This window comes from Solea senegalensis, unplaced genomic scaffold (genome assembly GCF_019176455.1).
Source record: "Solea senegalensis isolate Sse05_10M unplaced genomic scaffold, IFAPA_SoseM_1 scf7180000015120, whole genome shotgun sequence".
Classification (NCBI taxonomy): domain Eukaryota; kingdom Metazoa; phylum Chordata; class Actinopteri; order Pleuronectiformes; family Soleidae; genus Solea; species Solea senegalensis.
Window position 1 is genome coordinate 114,311 of NW_025321229.1, and position 13,653 is coordinate 127,963.

General features: G+C 41.9%; 2 protein-coding genes across 3 annotated transcripts; one reads left to right on the plus strand and one right to left on the minus strand.

Annotated features, from left to right (window-relative positions):
* Positions 1–474: 474 nt before the first annotated feature.
* On the minus strand, positions 475–4,401 carry zgc:112083 (uncharacterized protein LOC550461 homolog). Its single transcript, XM_044017153.1, has 10 exons — positions 4,378–4,401; positions 3,517–3,672; positions 3,197–3,423; positions 3,007–3,121; positions 2,773–2,925; positions 2,607–2,681; positions 2,264–2,384; positions 1,561–1,699; positions 1,203–1,327; positions 475–1,057 (listed from the first exon to the last, which is right to left on the minus strand). The coding sequence occupies exons 2-10, from the start codon at positions 3,665–3,667 to the stop codon at positions 625–627; spliced, it is 1,539 nt and encodes a 512-aa protein (XP_043873088.1). The 5' UTR covers positions 3,668–3,672; positions 4,378–4,401; the 3' UTR covers positions 475–624.
* Positions 4,402–6,937: 2,536 nt separating this feature from the next.
* On the plus strand, positions 6,938–12,280 carry LOC122761962 (microtubule-associated protein 6-like). 2 transcript variants are annotated; one of them, XM_044017155.1, is made up of 4 exons: positions 6,938–8,083; positions 8,800–9,013; positions 9,464–9,509; positions 11,136–11,195. In XM_044017155.1, exons 1-3 carry the CDS (start codon positions 7,128–7,130, stop codon positions 9,503–9,505), a joined length of 1,212 nt encoding a protein of 403 aa, XP_043873090.1. In that variant the 5' UTR covers positions 6,938–7,127; the 3' UTR covers positions 9,506–9,509; positions 11,136–11,195. The 2 variants fall into 2 exon arrangements, with proteins under 2 accessions (XP_043873090.1, XP_043873089.1); XM_044017154.1 differs by lacking the exon at positions 9,464–9,509 and having other exon boundaries at positions 6,940–8,083; positions 11,136–12,280.
* The last annotated feature ends 1,373 nt before the right edge of the window (positions 12,281–13,653 follow it).

Below are 13,653 nucleotides of genomic sequence, written 5' to 3' on the forward strand. Positions count from 1 at the left end.
CGGGGCTGTGTCCTGTGCTGTCTTTATACGACTCCCAGGTTTCTCTGTCACCAAGAGGCTCGACGCTGCCCTCTACATTTCAGAGTCTTGAATCACAGACTGTTGATCTAAGCTCTAATCAGACAAAACATCCCATAAATCTGCAACATTTATACCTCTGATGTAATCATTTGAAATCGAGTTTGTTTAAACACAGATTAAAGAATTTGTGGATTTTTGTGTTGAACCAATTTAGTTTTAATGAAGTTAAATCTTAAGTTTTTACCAGAGGCAGCGCTAGAGAGACGAGCAGTGATACTAGTGACTGGTGGCAGAGGACAGATGAAGGACACACAGATGTGAGCGCCCCCCTGTGGCCCTGATGGGTTTCTTTAATGACAGAGGAAACTGGACCTCCATCTTTTCTTTATGAGACAAGAAAGGATTTAGAGACGGTGAAGACGTCTCAGTCGTGGACAGAAACAAAAACATGTGCAGTGTTTTCTTCTTTATTTATTATTAAAATGAAATAAAATTCAACGATGACATCAGCATAAAAACTTCACAGAAACACAGTCACACTTCCTGTTAATCAGCTGAGGAACCGGAGCCGATTCTGGACCTGAGGAGGTCAGAGGTCAGAGGTCAGACCACGTCCATGCCGAGGCCTCGGGCCACTTCAGTCAGAGCCTGAACAGCTGACGTGGCGTCAGTGAGGTCGTTGGGGTCGTGGAGGTCGCGCTGAGTGAAGCTCGCAGCCTCGTGCTCGAGGTCAGGGATGGAACTCATCACACAGTAAACTGGAGACCTCGGCTGAGAAGACACGTCCTCGTCCTCTGAGGACGACGACGAGGAGGAGCTGGAGGATGGGGAGGAGGAGGAGCCTGCAGGAGAACTACGGCCGCTCTCGGACGTCTCTGCGGTCACCGTGGTTACCGCCGCCCTCGTCCTCCTGTTGCTTCTGCGAAGACTCTGAGACTTTTTCTTCTTCATGTTCTTCATGATCTCCTTCGTCACTTCCACCGTCTCAAACCTCACCATGTTCACTTTGAGGAAGCCGTCCACGTCCTTCCTGTACCTGAGGACAACAGTCAGAGGACAAGAGGACAGCAGTCAGAGGGTTTTTAACTGGGATTCATTTCATTTCAAGTTCAATAATTCATCTTGATTAATGTTGTTTTTAGGAAACGTCACAGGGACAAACGTGGGGACAGACGACTGACCTGAAGCGTGAGTGTCCTGACGGCCACTTGAGCTGGTGTTTGTTCCTCAGGTGCAGAGTGAGAGTGTAACACCACGAGAAAACTTTATCACAGAGGTGACACTTGTATTTGGACATTCCTCCAACCTGACGACGACATCGTAAACATCGTAAACGACATAAACATAAACAACGTAAACGATGTAAACATCATGAATGAGGTAAACAACGTAAACATTGTAAACATTATAAATAACGTAAACATAAACATCGTAAACGATGTAAACATCATAAACAATGTAAACATCATAAACGAGGTAAATGACGTAAACATCGTAAACAATGTAAAAAGAATCAACGTAAACAATGACGCGTCAAACCTGGTGAACTCTCTTAAAGTGATGAGTCATGGTTGGAAAAGTGTGACAGGAATAATCGCAGCCCTCGACTGTGCAGCGATAAACTGTTCCCTCGTTATGAACCTCAGTGTGTTTGTGTAAATCTCTCTGATTCTTAAACCTGAAACAAACAAACAACATGAAATTTATGTGAAAACTGTAGAATTATGCGCAGATTAACAGAGATTAACAGAGATGATTAAAATTTAGAACCCTGCCCACTTTAGAGCGTCAAAAGTCAAAGTTTTGATAAATATTACAGTTTTCGAACAATCGCAGTTTAAGTTTTAGACTTTTTTTGGACGTTTTCATATTTTACAATGAGTGTGTATTGCGCCGTTAGAGTGGTACATTAAAATAATGACAAACATCTTGAAACAAACGCTTTCTCCTTTCTCTACATAAACACATTACTGTTGTTTTCATTTTCACATGATTTGCAGTTTTGTTAAAACTCTAAAATGAAGACGAGGTGATTTTAAAACTGTCATTTCTCTGATGTAAATGTGGGAGCTGCTGAAAACCTGACGCTCACACACCAAACATTCACTCTCCGTCATCAACCGTTAACTTTAATTCACGTTCATTTCTCTGGTTTTCACTGGTTCTGGACAGTTAGAAACAGGTGTTTGGAGGGGGGCAGGGCATCAGGGAGGGGGAGGAGCTTGTCCGTCCCTCCGTTTACCTTTTATCACAGAAGTCACATGGGAACGGTCTCTCGTCACAGTGACGGAAGCGGATGTGGATTTTCAGAGCAGCTAACGTCGTGCAGCTCATGTCACAGAACGGACACTTGACCTGGTTCACTGAAGACACACACCACACAAACAGACACACACACAAACAGATACACACACAAACAGACACACAGACACACACACAAACAGACACACAAACAGACAAACAAACAAACCAATGATTCTATTACTTCTACAATATCTTGTTTGAGTGAAGCAGAAAAGTTTAGATTCATGATTCATCTTCTACAGTTCATGTTATTAATGAACACATTCACCCTCTCATCTTACCGTGTTGACGGACGTGGTCTCTCAGAAGTCTCTCACTGGAGAAAGATTTTCCACAGTGTTCACAAACCAGAGACTCTGTTTAAAACAAACATGTAATCTGATTACAGTCACAAACCAGAGACTGTCTGTGTGTCTGTCTGTCTGTCAGTGTGTCTGTCTCACTCACCCACAGGTGCAGCCTGTCTGTGCAGATGATCGTACAGCTTGGTGTTACAGGAGAACATGCTTCCACATGTAGGACAGGCCACGAGTCTCTGCTGCGTGTGACTGCGCACGTGTTCTCTCAGTCGATATCTGATCCTAAAGAAAGCGTCACAGCCTGGACACAGAGACACACAGGTGAGGACGGAGAGACACACACGTCACCAGAGGACAGAGAGGACAGAGACAAGGTACGTACCTGTCCACTGACAGAAAAGCGCCTGCTGCTGCTGCTGTGGCAGAGACTGTGACTCAGCACTTTCTACATGATTGTCCACGTGTCGGTAAAACCACTCAGGATTGTTGAACGTGCTCTGAGTGAAGAAGATCAACGTGAAATCTAAACGACGATGACGATGACGACAACAACAACAACAACAAACACTTACGTCACAGTTCTCCCACTGACACATGAAGCCGTCAGATCCTTCAGGAAGGAGGTTGTTGTTGTGAACTTCCTGGCTGCAGCCGGGAAGATCAGGACGAGACTTGAGCAGCTGTGAGCCCACGAAGCGCAGTTTACTGTGGTAATTATGAAAGAAGGCGTGGACTTCAAGTTCTGTGGGACTGCCCATGGACACAAAGTCACAACCTGTCCACAGACACGCGTACTCATCTGAGACACAGAGACAGAGACACAGGGGTTTAATTTTCATCATTTTAACTGAAACACACACTCACTCACTCCCTCCCTCCCTCACTCACTCACCCAGCTCCTCCAGTGCATCTCTGTCTCCCAGGTAATCCCTCAGATGGATGGTCATGTGATCACTCAGCTCCTCCATGGTGCAGCCTCTGAAGTCACATGACGCCCACTCACAGCAAACTTCAAAATGGTCGAGTCTCTTTGTCGCCATCATGGAACCTGTGAGACACAACACACACACACACACACACACACACACACACACACACACACACAGACAGACAGTCAGACAGTCAGACACACAGACACACAGACAGACAGTCAGACACACACACACAGACAGACAGACACACACACACACACAGACAGACACACACACACACACAAGACAGACAGTCAGACACACACACAGACAGACAGTCAGACACACACACACACACACACAGACAGACAGACACAGACACACACACAGACAGACAGTCAGACACACACACACACACAGACACACAGACACACACACAGACACACACAGACACACACACAGACACAGACAGACAGACAGTGAGGACATTCATAGACATAATACATTCTCTTACCTTAACCATCAAAACCTTTAAACTAAACTTAATTCTATGCCTAAAACCAGGTCTTAACCCTGAAAACGACGTTTTTATTGTTCTGGTCCTCACAAGATCTCTCTCTCTCTCTCTCTCTCTCTCTCTCTCCATGTCTACAGATTATTATATTTATAGATTAACGGGTGAGTGGAAGCTACATGTGTTAGCAGCAGAGCTAACGCTGTCATCTGTCTGTTTTCGCTCATTAATTCACGCTTTCACACAAACATTGACGTCATTTAAAAACACAAACTAACGTCTGCGACATTTAAGACCAAATAAGTTTAATGAAAGTTATTTTTCTTACGTCTCTCCTTCTCCTTCTTCTCCTTCTTCTTCTGCTGCTGCTGCTGCTGCTTTTGTTTATTTCCGCTCAGTTTTCTTCTTCTTGTTATTCAACGGCAATGACACGCACACACACAGAGGACACACTGCCCCCTACTGCAGCGGAGCGTCATGAGCAGCGTTCGGCAGATTCAGAGCAGAAAATCTCACATTTGTAACATATTTGTCGTGCATTTAACACCTTTACTGAGAACCAGTAATCTACTGTAACAGCTTACATGACAGACAGACAGGTTGCGCTCTAGCACATATTACAAAGCAACTCAATATACCGTAATATTTATGGATCATTTCGACTTTTTATTTCATAATTATGACTTTTTATCTCATAATTTTCGAATTTGGTAAGACTGGTGGGCGTGGTCACTTTGATAAAATGGATGGGGTCACTGATATTAAACCAGGCCGTCACGTGATTTTTACAGTAAATGAAACAATGATAATTTAATTAACAACTCTATATTAACTCAAATTAATCTATCCTTATTAACTGGATATGTGCCCCAAACGTTTAAAGTAGCAGTTATTAAACCCCTTCTAAAAAAAGCAACCCTTGACCCAGATATTTTAGCTAATTACCGACCTATATCTAATCTTCCCCTTGTCTCTAAAATCTTAGAAAAGGCAGTTGCTAATCAATTATGTGAATATTTGCGCATTAATGGCCTGTTTTAAGATTTTCAGTCAGGTTTTAGATTAAACCATAGCACAGAAACAGCACTAGTTAAAGTTAGTCATGATCTTCTCTTGGCGTCAGATAATGGTCTAGTTTCTTTACTTGTCCTGTTCGATCTCCTGCATTTGACACCATTGATCATGATATTCTACTGCAGAGATTGGAGCAGACTCTTGGTATCACAGGTGCTGCCCTCTGCTGGTTTAAATCATACTTATCTGATAGATTCCAGTTTGTTCACGTTAATGATAAAGCCTCACTACAAACACAAGTTAATTGTGGAGTTCCACAAGGCTCAGTGCTTGGGCCTATACTTTTTACCTTATATATGCTTCCTCTAGGGAACATTATTAGAAAGCATAACATACACATTCATTGTTATGCAGATGACACACAGCTATATTTTATCGATTTTAAACTTTTATACTCGGCCCTAACACCTCAGAGAAAAACTTTCTGATCACATTGTCACTTTAGATGACATCACCCTGGCTTCCAGTTCCACTGTGAGGAACCTTGGAGTTACTTTTGACCAGGAAATGTCTTTTGATTCACACATAAAACTAATTTCCAGAACAGCCTTCTTCCACCTGCGGAACATTATGAAAATTAGAAACAATCTGTCTTTACAGGATGCTGAAAAACTAGTTCATGCTTTTGTTAATCTAGATTAGATTACTGTAACTCCTTATTATCAGGATGTTCTAACAAGTCTGTTAGAATCCTTCAGTTAATTCAAAATGCTGCAGCACGAGTTCTGACAGGAACTAGAAAGAGAGACCATATAACTCCAGTGTTAGCTTCTCTACACTGGCTCCACCCACAGTTTAGAATTCAATTTAAAATCCTCCTCCTCACGTACAAAGCACTTAATGGTCAGGCCCCTTCATACCTGAAAGACCTAGTCTTACCTTATCACCCTAATAGACCACTTAGGTCACAAAATACAGGTTTACTTGTGGTTCCCAGAGTCTGTAAGGGTAGAATGGGAGGCAGAGCCTTTAGTTACCAGGCTCCTCCTCTCTAAAACTTTCCTTTTTGATAAAGCTTATAGTTAGAGCTGGTTCAGGGAAACCTGGACCAGCTCTTAGTTATGCTGCTATAGAACTAAACTGCTGGGGGATTTTCCTGTGGTACACGCACATTCACTCTCTCACACTCAGGATTTGATTATGACTTTTTATATGTCATTAACCTTGTCTCTTTCTCTCCCTAGTTTGTGTCTTTCCTTCCTTCCCTCTCTCTCTCTCTGTATTCTCATCATGCAGGTTGCAGGATCAAGATCCAGTTTCCGAGGCTACGCTCATCGTCACCATTATTATTATTTTGTAAATTAAAAAGTCGATATCAGTAACTGTATAAACTTGTAACCTGATACAGTTGTTGTGTATCTGCTGCTGGTCTCCCTCTCTCTCTTCCGTCTCTCCCTCATCTCCCTCTTGTCCTTTCTCTCCCCCCATTTTCTGTCCCCCACCTCTCCACTGTCCCCCATTTTCCTTTCACCCCAACCGGTCGAGGCAGATGACCGCACATCTGTGAGTCTGGTTCTGTCAGAGATTTCTTCTTCTGTTAAGAGGGAGTTTTTTCTCTCCACTGATGCCTAGTGTTTGCTCATTGTGTGAACTGTTGGGGTTCTCTGCTCTCCTTGATGTTGTCTATGTACAAAGCCTTGAGATCATGTATGTTATGATTTGGTGCTATACAAATAAAATTGAATTGAATTGAATTGAATTGATAAAAAAGATTTTACATTTAAGAGAACAAACTATAGCAAAGAGAGAGGAAGAGAAGAAGAGAAAGAGGAGGAGAGAGAGAGAGGAAGAGGCGGAGAGAGAGAGTGGGAGGGGTGAGAGAGAGAGTGGGAGGAGCCGATATTCACTTGTTCATAGTGAGCAGCAGTGAATGAAATGAATCTTTAAAGAAATTGTTTGGTTTAAGCTGCAGATTTTTCTACAGGACACTCGTTTTTCTCTCTGTCTCTCTCTTCATCTGTCTTCTCTCCTCCTCTTCCTCCTCCTCTTCCTCACTCCTTCATCATGGCGTGGCCCTGCATCACTCGCGCCTGCTGCATCAACCGCTTCTGGACTGAACTGGACAAAGCGGACATCGCGGTTCCTCTGGTTTTCACGAAATACTCGGACGTGGCGGAGGCGCAGCGTCTTCCTCACCATCTTCACCGCCATCAAAGAGCCGCTGCTGTCGCCATAGAAACGCAGCAGCAGCCTCCTCCAGGAGGAGAATCGCAGGTGAAGGAGGCACCGCCCGCGGCCGCCGCTGCCGCAGGAGCGGAAACACGCGGTTCTGCCGCGTCCGTCATGCGACAAGACTTCAGGGCGTGGAGAGTTCGACCCGAACCAAGCTGCAGACCAAGAGACGAGTACCAGCCCACAACAGGCCCGTTCAACAACCAGACCCAGTACCAGAAGGACTACAAAGCCTGGCCCATCCCCAAGAAACACGACCACCCGTGGATCCACAGAACCGAGAGCGAGGGCGGTGTGGAGAAGAGCCAGGTGGAGGAGAAGCTGCAGGAGAAGAAGAATAAGAAGGTGGAGGAGAGGAAGGAGGTGAAGGTGCAAGAGGAGAGGAAGAAGGAAGTGAAGACAGTGGAGGAGAAGGTGCAGGACATGAAGGTGGAGGACATGAAGGTGCCAGAGAAGAAGCTGGAGGAGAAGAAGGTTCAGGAGGAAAAGGTGCAGGAGGAGAAGAAGGTGGAGATTAAGGTGCAAGAGGAGAAGAAGGTGGAGATTAAGGTGCAAGAGGAGAAGAAGGGGGAGATTAAGGTGCAGGAGGAGAAGAAGGTGGAGATTAAGGTGCAGGAGGAGAAGAAGGTGGAGGAGGTGAAGGAGTCAAAGCTGGAGACTGTGAGGAGCGTGAGGAGGGAGAAGTCTGCAGAGAAGAAGAAGCTGGAGGAGCAGAGGAGAGACCGAGCAGCTGCTGATGCTCTGAACAGACAGATTCAGGAGGTGATGTCCACGTCCAGCAGCTACAGGTACAACCTTCATCACACCGACATTCAAACAGCAGCTCAGAAAGTTCACTGTCACATGTCCAAACAAAGGAAAGAAGCGACCTCTAGTGTTTAAAACTGTTACTACAATCGCAAACCATCAGAGCTTCATGGTGCGTTCCATTTATAGTCGGAACTCGGACAACATAGGATTCCAAGATGACTGCGATGAATTTACGTATTGTGACTTAAATATTGTGATAATATTGTATCGTGATAATATATTGTGACTTAATTATTGCGATAATATCGTATTGTGACTTCAATATTGTAATCATTTCGTATCGTGACTTAAATATTATGATAATATTGTATCGCGAAAATATATTGTGACTTCAATATTTTTATAAATGTATAAAGTGTAGTTTATAGATGTATAAAGTGTAGTTTATAGATGTATAAATGTATAAAATTGTAGTTTATAGATGTATAAATGTATAAAAGTGTAGTTTATAGATGTCTAAACGTATAAAGTGTAGTTTATAGATGTATAAATGTATAAAAGTGTAGTGTGAGTAAAAGAGTGTGAATGTAATGACAGGACGTTTCCTTCCTCTAAATGAAATTACATCTGCAGTGTTTCCTGTATCACAGTCCTGTTCCTGTGATCATTACAATATGAAAGTTCAGTTGCTCATAAATGTCGATCACAGTTTATACTAAACATATTTATATTTTCATGTTTCACCTTCTCTCAGGACTGAGTTTAAGGCGTATAAAAATGTGAAACCAGTGAAAGCTATCAAAGCTCCAGCTCAGTATAAACCACCTGTGGAGGAAACCAGTCTGGAGACCAGTTACAGCGCCACCTTTAAAGGAGAGCAGGTGAAGGCTCCGCCCAGTGACAACAAGCTGCAGGAGCGTCGGAGGATACGCAGTCTGTACAGCGAACCCAGCAGCAAAGAGCCCAAGGTGACAAACTAACACTAATCACACTAAAACGAGTTTAGAATGAATTTCAATGGATACGTTTTATGTCCTTAAGGTGATCAACGTAACTATTTATTTTACAGTTTATCAAAAATAAGTCAACAAGTCTGACATTTAAAATACCTCTGGCAAATTACTTTTCTCTCAGAATTCTGACTGTAATCTCAGAATGTGAATATTTTTTGTAAACAAAATTTTAAAAAGTCAGATTTCTGAGATTAATATTAGAATTCTGTCTTTTTTCTATGTTTTTTTGAAATTCTTAATATGAAATAATAAAACCTGAGCAGATGAACAGACTGACGTGATGTCTGCGTGCATGTTGACAGTTCAGAGACTAATTATGAATGAATGAATGACATCAGCACTTTTTGAATCACGTGTCAGTCACACTGTGTTGATGAAGCCACTCCCTCCTTCTCGTCCTTGTAGGACTCACAGACTGAGAGCAGCTCTGTTCTAAACCTGCTGTAGTCAGGTGTGTTTTTATCATTCTTCTGGAAGGCATGGAGCCCAAACTTGACACACACACACACACACACACACACACTGTGAGACAGCTGACAAATGAAATCCTCTCTGAATCTACTCACCTCTCTGCTTGCTCCGCCCACCAGCTTTGATGGACCTGATGAATGACAAACAAATCTAAGAGAAAATCAAGAAGCTCTTCATGTTGTTTTAGTGACGACCGATAATGGCTTTTGTTGACAGGGAATTATCTGTAAACGTTCATCCATGTCTCACTCGGTCACCATGACACACACACACACCAGTGGGAAGACACAAAATGGCGTCTGTGGCAGCAGAAAGTGGTGCAGTGTCATTCTTTAGTCACTCTTTTTGCAGATGATGTTCTTGTTTATATTTTTGACGTCCAATTTGTGCAGCTCAGTTTTATGCAGTCATTCATTCATCATGATCATGATCATGAACTGAACGTTTGTGAATGTGTTAAATCTAAACCAGACTGTTCTCTTAAAGGTGCAGTACACAGAATATCTGCTTCATTGATCAACAGTGTGTGGGAACTTTTTAACGACTCATTAGAACATCATGAGAAAATGAACTCTCTGCTGATTCTTTGCTGCTCTTCAATAATCCAGACTTTAAATATAATTCCTCGACATCTGAGTCTATAGCAGTTTATAGTTCAGTAATAGTTTGGTCCATAAAATACTGATCAGTGTTTGTCAAACGTGGAAATGATGATGTTCTCAAACGTCTTGTTTTTGTCCACAAACACAAACTGATTGAGTTTGAATGATTTCAAACTCAATCCAGGAAATATTCACATTTAAGAAGCTGAAAAATCAAAGAAACTGCTTTTAATTAAAAAAGTCAAACTGATTGATCAAAACAGACTCAATTCACCAGTGACTTCAGTGACGTCTCCATCATAATCTCTGAAATGGTTTTAAGGTTTATTTGTTTGCATGTTTGCAACATCCCTGCTCATTTACACCAGAGGATGACTCAGCAGAAATCTGAGCCGAACCAAGCTCAGTGTCTTGCTCATTTCTACAGTCACTGTAGGGATTTCAACCAGCGACGCTTCACTTGTTGTTTAACAACATTCTAAACCATTTATTTCACCGGGAAACTGCACGAAAACAGCGCTGCGTTCAAGCTGAAGCACAAATTCACCTTTTGTGCTTTTATTTTCACTCATCAATAATAATCTGCTCGTCACGACTAAGCTAAATGCTAAGAGCTGCATGCTAACATGACACAGTCTTAAAGGAATAATTTTACAAATATGTTAATTTGCTTTTTTGACAGTTAGATGAGAAACTGCTCTTATAATATATATAATAATGTACGTTTTAAAATATTAAGTTACCACAGGCTGACTGTCTCCCTGTGTTTCTATGCTAAGCTAGGCTAAGCTATGCTAAGCTAATCAGTTACTGTCTTTAGATTGATAATAAATATTGTGAAGTTAAATACAAGTGTTGTCTCATCTAACGTGAAACAAAGCAAATGAGTGTTTTATACAGAAATGTTAAAGGTTTAATTCACTGTTTTCTTCCTCTCCTCCTCATGTCTCTGTCTCTCTCTGTGTCTCTCTCTGTGTCTCTGTGTCTCTGTCTCTCTCTGTCAGGTGGATAAACCAGTGTCTCGTACCAAACCAAAAAAGTCCCCTGCGTCGGCAGCAGTGATGAAGACGGTGAAGACGGTGAAGACGGTGAGGGAGAAGCAGGTGGTGAAGAAGAAAACGTCTGCCGTCGCTGCGGAAACTAAACCTGACGCCGTCGTCACAAAGAAGAGCAAAGAGATCAGTAACAGACTCGCAGAGGCCCAACAGTGAAACCACTCACCGTCTCCACGGCAACCACCGTCACATGACCACAATCTCTGTTTCTGTCACTCGTTTGTTTCACTTTAAATCAGTGAGTGTGTGTGCGTGCGAGTTTGTGTGTGTGTGTGTGCGTGTGTGTGTGTGTGTGTCTGTCTGTGAGTGTATGTGTGTGAGTGTGTGTGCGTGTGTGTGTGTGTGAGTGTGTGTGTGTGTTTGTGTGTTGGCACTGCTGGTGTTGTTTTGCACACAAAAGCTTGAACTTTATTGAGCTCATGATTTGCACATTATTGTTATTATTGTTGTTTGATCTGTAACGATATAAAGAGCCATCAGCTAATCAAAGGGCATTTTGACGTGTGAATGAACGTGTGAATATTAAAATGATTGTAGACTTTTATCATCAGTTTTCTTTGGTTGCTAAGAAACCAAATGACATCACATACCTGCTAACGGCTACGTGTGTGTGTGCTTGTTCAGCCTGTAGAGGTCAGTGTTTTCTTTTTAATGAATGCATGTGTAGAAATAAACTGACGACATCATAGTTTAATCACACCAGCAACATGGCTCCGCCCACAGCTGAAGAAAAACCATGACTACTCCTTTAATATAGGAGGGATACAGTGACTCAGCTGTCGTTACAGTGACTCAGCAGTCGCTACAGTGACTCAGCAGTCATGACTCAGCAGTGGCTACGGCGACTCAGCAGTATTTCGTGCCATCTGACTCTGCCCCCTCCTCTGAGCTGTGATTGTGTTAATGAGACTAGACGTGAAGTTCATCTGCAATGTCACATGACTGACACGCCCGTGTGTGTGTGACCTGCTGCTTCTGCTTTTTACTCCAACACTCTGGTGCTATTCCTCTCTCTCTCTGATCTTCTTCATGTTCTTCACTTTCTTAACTTTCCTCATGTTGTTCTTCATCATGCTTCTTCATGTTCTTCATGTTCTTCGTGTTCTTCGCTTTCCTCGTGTTCTTCACTTTCTTCATGCTCTTCATCATGTTCTTCACATTCTTCACGTTCTACATGTTCTTCACGTTCTTCACTTTCTTCACTTTCTTCACTTTCTTCATGTTGTTCTTCACATGTTTCATCATGTTCTTCAACATGTTCTTCTTCATGTTTCTTTACATTCTTCACCTTCTTCAAGTTCTTCGCGTTCTTCACGTTCTTCACGTTCTTCACGTTCTTCACGTTCTTCACGATCTTCTTCATGTTCTTCATGGTCATGTGTTTCCTGTGGTTCCTCAGACCAGAGTGAAGTATGAAAATGTTCTGCTGCAGAAATGTTGTGATTTTGTTTCTCTCGTCTTCTCAGCTTCTTCTGAAGAAACAAAAATAAAACGATGACACTGAATCTTATGCTTCATTTGTCTGGTTTTTAAACGTTTATTCATAAACATAAATTAACAAATATTATGTGAGATTTTAGGGTTTTTTCCACAGTGTCTTCATCAGCTGAGACCTCTGTGACGTTCATGTGGAGGATAAAGCAATACGTTAACATTTACATTTAAGCATTTAGCAGATGTTTTTATCCAAAGAAGAGAAAGAAAAAAAAATGAAAGAAAATGGACTGATGGAGGGTGAGAGTGCAGAGGTGGATGTAAGAAGGGGATAGTTCAGGGGAGGGGCAAAGGATGTCGGCACCACAAGACCATAATCCTTTGATGAACAGAGTAGTGGAGGAGTAACATGAGCCTTTAGGAGAGCATTTAAGTTTGGGGGCACACTCATAAAGCACTTTGTAGGCTAGCATCAGTGATTTGAATTTGATGCAGGTGGCTAACGGAGGCAAAATATCCTTAAAGTAAGAGAGATAAGGAGATAATGTCATAGTTTAGTATGTCGTCCAAAATGAGAGAAAAATGTCATAGTTTAGTATGTTGTCCAAAAATTTACAAAAATGTCATAGTTTAGTATGTCGTCCAAAATGTGAGCAAAATGTCATACTTTAGTATGTTGTCCAAAAATTGACAAAAAGTCAAAGTTTAGTATGTCATCCACAAATTGACAAAAATGTCATAGTTTAGTATGTCGTCCAAAATGAGAGAAAATGTCATAGTTTAGTATGTCGTCCAAAATGAAACAAAAGTCATAGTTTAGTATAATGGTCATAAATGAAAATGAAACAAAAGTCATAGTTTAGTATGTCGTCCAAAATGAGAGAAAAATATCATAGTTTAGTATGTTGTCCAAAAATTGACAAAAATGTCAAAGTTTAGTATGTCGTTCAAAAGTTAAAAAAAAATGTCATAGTTTAGTATGTCATCCAAAATGAGACAAAAATGTCATAGGTGACTATGTTGTCCAAAAAAT

Bases quoted from the DNA above. Each gene is read 5' to 3' on its own strand.
- LOC122761962 (XM_044017154.1), top strand. From the start codon at position 7,128: ATGGCGTGGCCCTGCATCACTCGCGCCTGCTGCATCAACCGCTTCTGG. The intron at 8,084-8,799 runs GTACAACCTTCA...ACCTTCTCTCAG, and splicing joins TCCACGTCCAGCAGCTACAG to GACTGAGTTTAAGGCGTATA. The intron at 9,014-11,135 runs GTGACAAACTAA...TCTCTCTGTCAG, and splicing joins CCAGCAGCAAAGAGCCCAAG to GTGGATAAACCAGTGTCTCG.
- zgc:112083 (XM_044017153.1), bottom strand. From the start codon at position 3,667: ATGATGGCGACAAAGAGACTCGACCATTTTGAAGTTTGCTGTGAGTGG. The intron at 2,385-2,606 runs GTAAGATGAGAG...GTGTGTCTTCAG, and splicing joins AGACCACGTCCGTCAACACG to TGAACCAGGTCAAGTGTCCG. The intron at 1,058-1,202 runs GTCAGTCGTCTG...TGTTGTCCTCAG, and splicing joins TCAGGACACTCACGCTTCAG to GTACAGGAAGGACGTGGACG.